General features: G+C 55.8%; 1 protein-coding gene across 1 annotated transcript in view; it reads left to right on the top strand.

The window, feature by feature from the left end:
* The window catches only part of CLPTM1L (CLPTM1 like), a 27,614-nt gene that overhangs the window by 11,859 nt on the left and 8,956 nt on the right, over positions 1-6,799 (top strand). The window contains exons 8-11 of the mRNA XM_007951617.2: positions 437-521; positions 3,751-3,854; positions 5,044-5,109; positions 6,605-6,655. Of these exons, the coding sequence (XP_007949808.1) occupies positions 437-521; positions 3,751-3,854; positions 5,044-5,109; positions 6,605-6,655 (306 nt within the window). The remainder of the gene's footprint in view (positions 1-436; positions 522-3,750; positions 3,855-5,043; positions 5,110-6,604; positions 6,656-6,799) is intronic.

The raw sequence follows: 6,799 nt of genomic DNA, 5'->3' as shown, positions 1-6,799 counted from the left end.
GGTGTGCTGAGGACATGGTGGCCCTGGGTGGGGGGGTGGTGTGCTGAGGACATGGTAGCCCCGGGTGGGGGGGCTGTGTGCTGAGGACATGGTGGCCCCAACGGTGGGGCCTCCCTGCTTCAGTGGCTCTTTTGATCTCGCAGAGCATTGCTGGCTCGAGGGGAGCTCTGAGTGGAAAAGGGAGCCTCACACATCCTGTGGGCACTTGCCCCTGGATCTGAGTCAGAGGTGTCCCCACAAAAATGCACCTTGACCTCCATGGTTCTGACGAGAAGATGGGATGAGTTGAGGGGTCTGTGGCAGATCCTGTGACATGCTCGATACCTATCTTGTAGTTCCATTAAGGTTTGGGTTCACACACCTGCATTCCGTTCGGGGGACACGAGTGAGAGACCCACCTTTAGCTGTAAATGTCTGTCATGTTTGTTATTTTCAGCTCCTTTTTGATTTCCTGGCATTTAAAAATGACATAAGTTTCTGGAAGAAAAAGAAGAGCATGATTGGAATGTCCACCAAAGCAGGTAGGGACCCTGAGCATGGGTTGGCCCATTTACCATTCACTGAAGTCTGCTCTTTAGATAAAGACTAACGTGAGGAACTGAGGATGGTATGTTACGAGTGGTTGTTACAGATGCACCCCTTGGCTATAGCCTTACCTGCTGCCCAGACCCAGCCCTGGGTGCAAAGAAGCATCCTGAGGTCACGGGTCTGTGAGCACATCCAGAGGCCCTTTCCGCCTCCAGGCAAACAGCTTGTGACTCTGACTAATGGGCAGCCTGGGTGCAGCGGAGCACAGAGGAGTTCTTGACTGTTGGGGGCAGCACAGGCCACCCCTGGTGTGGGCAGTGGGCCTAGGCAGGTGAAGGTAAGACCCTGTAGTGTGTGTGGGGCCTGTGGGCCTGGGCAGGTAGGGCTGGGACCCCTGGGTGCTATGGGAGCTATTGAAAGACTGGGATTTAGCGTCCTTCCTGCTTTGGCAGGCCTGCCTCTTCCACCTGACCCCTGACCCACCTTCAGAGCAGTGAGAGTTCTGCTCCTTTCGCATTTTCCCTCCACCATCTGCATGACCGCTTCTGGTCCTCCGCTCTCCCTCTCTCTGCAGCCGCTGTTTCCCATTCATTTCCTATGGGCTCCTATGCCTTGGTCCGTGTAGGTGCTCAGATGTTCACAGAGCTGCCCAGTGGGCTGTTGGCATCAGTGCCACACTGGGGTCTGTGGATAGTGCAGGGTGCCCAGCTGTGCTTCTAGGTCAGAGCACAGTTAGCAGGAGAAAGAGTCCCGAGATGGGTACTGGGCAAGCTGGGCAGCACACACTGCTGGCAGGGGCTCCTGGTGGAGAGGGCTCTGTCTTCGGAGATGGGACCTGGGCCAAAATCCCAACCCTTGACCGTGTGTCCTGATGCTGATTTAACATCTAAAACTGTCTGCTCCATAAGCTAGGAGTGATAGTCCTTTCTTATGTTTGAAGGGACAAAAGAAAATCACACACAAAAAGCATCATGATGTGTGCCTGTCATTGCATGCATTTCTGAATTCTTTCAGAAACACCTGAGTGTCGAGTGGGCCAGCGTTCTAGGCGCTGGGTCTGCTGCCACCACGTAAGCAGGGTGGGGAAGCAGATGAATCCACAGGTAGCCTGTGGACCAGGCGGTAGTGGTGTTCCCCAGGAAGACAGAGCAGAGCAGGGTCTGCCGTAGGGTGCCCGGGGGCTCCTCCGGGATGGGCAGAGGCCTGTCCAGAGGGAGGCATGCTGGGACCTGGGGACCCACGTTTCCTGACAGAGGGAGACCAGCCGTGGGGTCCAGACTGCTACATCCGGGAAAGGAGTCCTGGTCCCACCTCCACTGAGGCTCCCTGGGACTTTTTCTCCATGTGAGCCGTGACGCTCCTGGGCTCACACTCAGTGAGCACTCCTGTGTGCTGCTCAGGCCTTGCAGAGTACTGCTTAGTACTGTCACAGTGATGGAAGGCAGAGGCAAGGTAAGCTAGATAGTTTTTTAAAGTATGACTTTCAAAAGAAATAATCTTCTGTATTTGCGGGTTCCACTTCGATCAGCTGTCGATGGAATATACTGAGGGGTGGGAGTTGTCCAGGCCACCTCTCAGGTGAAGAGAGTGCAAAGCACACGGTGTTTACATTGAATTGGGTGTTGTGAGTAGCGTGGAGAGGATGTAAAGGACACGGGAGGACGTGCACAGGGTATTTGCAAATACTGTGTGATTTCATGGAAGCGACTCGAGCACCACAGGTTTTGGTGTCCTTGAGGTCCCTGGAACCAGTCCTCCACAGGTTGCAGAGGTTGACTTATGTTTGTCATGGAGCTGCTGTAAATGCAGGCAAGCATAAAGTAAGAACACAGGACAACAGAAATACTTACACCCCACAGTCAGGAACTGTTTTCTCAGTGGTTTTCCTACACGTGTCTCCATGTTTACAAATAGTTGCCACACACATTTGTACGAAACTGCAGTGTTAACCGCATGGATTAGTTTCCTGTGTTGGAGCAGAGCACCACAGCCTGGGTGGCTTACGATAGCAGAAGTGTGGTAACATCTCACCGCTGGGGAACCGGAAGGCCACAGCCCAGGCGCTGGCAGGCTCCACTCCTGTAGGAAGCCCTGAGGCAGTCCATCCTGCCCCTCCCGGCCGCGGTGCTTGGCTGTGGCCCTCAGTGCCGCCTGACTTGCCCCTGCCTCTGTCTTCACCGCCCTCTGCCGGAGTCTCTCCCCCTCCTCCTCGGCAGTGCGCCCACCCGGCTCCCAGATGACCTCATCTTAGCCAGTTGTGTCGGCACAGGTCCTGTTCCCCCAAAGGTCACCTTTTGAGCTGCTGGAAAGGCCTCTGGAGAGAAGGAAGGTGTCCATGCATGTCTGTCCCTTAGAGGATCCTGTGGGAAGGGGAGAAACTGTTTGAGTTCCCAGGAGTGCGAGCAGCCCAGGATCCTTGGGGCTGGTGCAGCTTTGAGCACTTGATAGCTGGTTGAGGGGGCAGCTGAGGCCAACGCACAGGAACGGCCGGCTGAGCTCACACTAGGCTTTGAGGTTTTCAGTGTTGCACTATAGGCTTCCTCATCTTTGGGGGTAGATGAGTGTCCCCCCCAAATCCCAATCCTGGTGGAAGCACTGGGCAGCTGTGATGGTGCCATGGTGAAGGTGTAAGTCACAGAACACTGTGAACAAAAGTGAAAACGGATGTAGTGAAATTGTGATGAAAGCGGTTCCTTGTCAGGTTAGCCTGTGACTCAAGTTGGCATTCTTCCCAAGAGCTGGGACGGGTTTGATGTCAAGCGTGTTCTTCATAGCCCGTCTGGGCTCCCGCCCCTTCCTGTCGGCCGTGGTGAGTGAGGAAGAGAGGTATTTCTGTGGCTCATTTGGCTGGTTTCTCCCTTGAAGTTACCACATCGGTTCAGACCAGTTGCTGTCGAGTGGAGTTTGCTTTGTTGCGACATGTGTGTGTCAGAGTAGAACTGTGTCCCGCTGGGTTTTCAGCGGCCGACTTTTCAGAAGCTGATGGCTAGACGTCTCCCGAGGCCCCTCTGGGTGGACTTGGGCCCCCCATCTTCTGATGCGCAGCTGCGCACGCTCACTGTTCACACGGCCCAAGGACTTCGTGGGAGTAAAAGTCCCTGCTGTTTCCTGTGTGTCAGCTGGGAACTTGCGGGGATGAAACAGGCGGTGGCATTGCCAGGCCCGGGCACGAGGTGACTGTTGTGGTGGCCCTTCTGACGCGCGTTGCTTTCCGCCCCCCAGTGCTCTGGCGCTGCTTCAGCACCGTGGTGATCTTCCTCTTCCTTCTGGACGAGCAGACGAGCCTCCTGGTGCTGATCCCAGCAGGCATCGGAGCGGCCATCGAGGTGAGTGCGCGGCAGCCGCGGCAGGGAGGTCCAGTGCTGTGGGCTGCAGTCTAGAGGGGTCCGCAGATGGGAGGCTCTTCTCCGGGGGCTACTGACCTTCGCCCACGCAGTCGTGTCTGCATTAACAAGTGCTGCGGGTCTTACCAGACCGCCAGGAGAGGCGGGGGCTGCTTAAAGAGTTCACAGATTGAGGGCAGGAAAGCTGGTCGTTGATGGACTTCTGTCCTTTCTTAGCTGCGTAGGCTCAGGTTAACTAACGATGCTGGTGTGTTCTGCCACGCTTGATAAACCGCAAGTGTGCGTGGCACCGCCACTGGCAGAGAAAGTAGGAGGCGTGGCCTTGGTGTTCAGAGCTTATCGCCTGGGCAGAGGTTTGAGACTGTCTGGTGGGCAGTAGTTGAAGTCAGTCAGTGCAGCATGAGCCAGCTCTGATTCTAGGGGCTCAGAAAAGGGGGAGCAAGGTGGATGGGAGCGGGAGGGGAGCTCCTTGAGACAGGCCAGGCGAGGGGGTGACAGGCCTGGGATTGATGAGGTGGAGGGCAGATGAGGATGGCTGTCTGGGCACACGAGGACCATGAGCAGGCGTCTGACACCCTGAGGGCTGGCCCAGGGCTGCCCACAGTGCTGGGGGTGCTGGCAGACAACGGCTGCGGCCCCCAGTGCCCGTGCAGAGGGGGTGTAAGCAACCGTGCAACAGCGCAGTGTGGGCAGGTGGCCCCTGGGGTCAGAAGTCACCTTGTGAAAACTGGTCAGTCAGTGATGTTGCAGCTGGAGTGTGGCCACAAAGACTGAGCAAGGCTTGAATCCCGGAGAGGGGGGACTGACAGGTGCCATGGGGGTGGGGAGGCAGACCTGGAAACAGGCGGGGAGGCAGGTGAGCCATCTCTTGCCTCCGTCTGTGAGGGAACTGGGAGTGATGGTCAGGCTTCAGATGACTGCAGCATCCCCGTGGGTGGGTCTCCTCACCAAGCAGAGCTGTGGGGGGCTGGGGCTTGAGGCCGGGGCAGCGTCTCAGGCCTGGCCAGACAGCGAGAGGTAGGACAGAAAATGGGAGCGGCTGGGCTGAGAGGGCGACCGTGGGGCAGGCAGGGCTGCACAGTCACAGACCGCAGACGAGGGCCCTCCTCCGTCCACTGCCCAGGTACCTGGACCTGGCATCTCATTCACAAGGTTTCATTTGTTCCCTCAGCTGTGGAAAGTGAAGAAGGCATTGAAGATGAGTGTTGTTTGGAGAGGCCTGAGACCAGCACTTCAGGTAAAGTTTCTGTCAGAATGTCTAACTACACGCGTCAAAGCGTCTTGCGCTGGGTTGTATTTGCCGTCCCCTAGGAGATCCTGAGCTCGTTAGTTCTCTTGTCTGTTTGCTTCCTGGCACCTGGAACAATGTGTTAGATCATAAGCGAGTTGATGAAGATGCTGGGGTGGCCGAGGGGGGCTGGAGCAGCCTGACCAGGCCAGGCGTGTCCTCTTTACGCTCCCCCACTACAGAGCTCTGCTGTGGGGTTCTGTTGGCTTTCTTGTCACAGCCAGTTCTGCTTTGTTCACCAGAGCTTTGCTAGTCACGTGACCTATTTTTGACTCCACTCAGTTCTGGTGGCGTAGTGCCTAAGGTATTTGACTGCTAACCAGAAGGCTGGGGGTTCAAACCCTCCAGCCACTCCTTGGAGGGAAGACTGGACAGTCTACTTCCATAGAGATGCCACCTCGGAAACCCAAGGACAGGTCACTGCGAATCACAGTTGACTCGATGGCAGTGAGTTTGGTTTGTTTTTTTTTGTCAGCAGTTTCGAGGGAACCTGCTGAGAGCTGCTCCATGTTTGGTGTCCAGATTTTGTTCGTCTCCATGCTCCTGTACATGCTCAGTGGTCACACCATGGAGGAGTGACGTGCAGGACCATTTCCAAAACCACGGTCACCTCTTCTGAGGCTGTGGTTTTTCCCAGTGACTAAGCGTTGATCGATTTCTGGGCCAATTAGGGCTGAGAATTAAATGTTAGAGAGTGAGGTTTACAGTCACGAGATGGTTCTACTTGTGGTGTTCCCACTGAATCAGAGCCTGGGGGCTTTCAGCGGGCTCCAGCGTCCAGCTTCCGTGTGGCCCAAAGACAGGACATAGCCTTCATGTTTAGTGATTCTTAGCATTACCTGTAACACAGAGCAGTATCAGAAGTATGTGTGTGTGAAGGAAATGCTTCCACTGTAAGGAACCAACAGAATTTGCAATATGAGGGAGCTCAGATCAGTGAGACGCACACCAGTGGGTCATGCGCATGCCCACATCCAGCACCCTGTGATGCTTGGCGGGAACCTGGGCACCTGCACGCAGCACCCAGTGTGGCTTGGCAGGAACCTGGTGCCCACATGCTACAACTGGGGTGGCGTGGTGGGAACTCATGCTACAGTAAAGGCCGGACGACCCCGTACCAGAGGTCGGCCAACCGTTTCCCTCTCCAGGGTAGAAGACATGCACTGTCCAGCTTGGGCTCCCTCTGTGGCTCCGGGGCAAGGTGCTTCGTGGTCGGCTCCTGGCTCTGATGGCAGGGCCAGAGGCAACGTGTCCCAGCGCCCACGGCCATTGTCAGTGCTCCTGAGCACAGGAGCCGGACAAGAAGCACAGCTGGTAGTTATGTCACCTTCACCGCTGTCCTCAATCATAAATGTCACCGGGTCTGTGATGCATAACTGAGCTGGGCACATATTCCTTCCCCAAGTAAATTAATGAAAGTTATCTTGTTGAATCTTAAAAACAGTTTGGCACTTCCAGCGAATCCGAAAGGAAGACCGAGGAATACGACACTCAGGTAACCATGGGTGTTCTGAGCTGGAGTGTGCGTGGTACACATTGAGGGAGGTCAAAGCTCTTAGAACATAACGTCCTTGCTGCAGCCCTCAACCAGCAGCCACGACAAACAGACGCGGGCTGAGGTGCCCCGTACGTGTCAGGG

The sequence above is a fragment of the Orycteropus afer genome, unplaced genomic scaffold, assembly GCF_000298275.1.
Source record: "Orycteropus afer afer isolate SDZICR_OR568_19922 unplaced genomic scaffold, OryAfe1.0 scaffold00303, whole genome shotgun sequence".
NCBI classification, from domain to species: domain Eukaryota; kingdom Metazoa; phylum Chordata; class Mammalia; order Tubulidentata; family Orycteropodidae; genus Orycteropus; species Orycteropus afer.
This window is presented reverse-complemented; position numbering and strand designations above follow the sequence as displayed.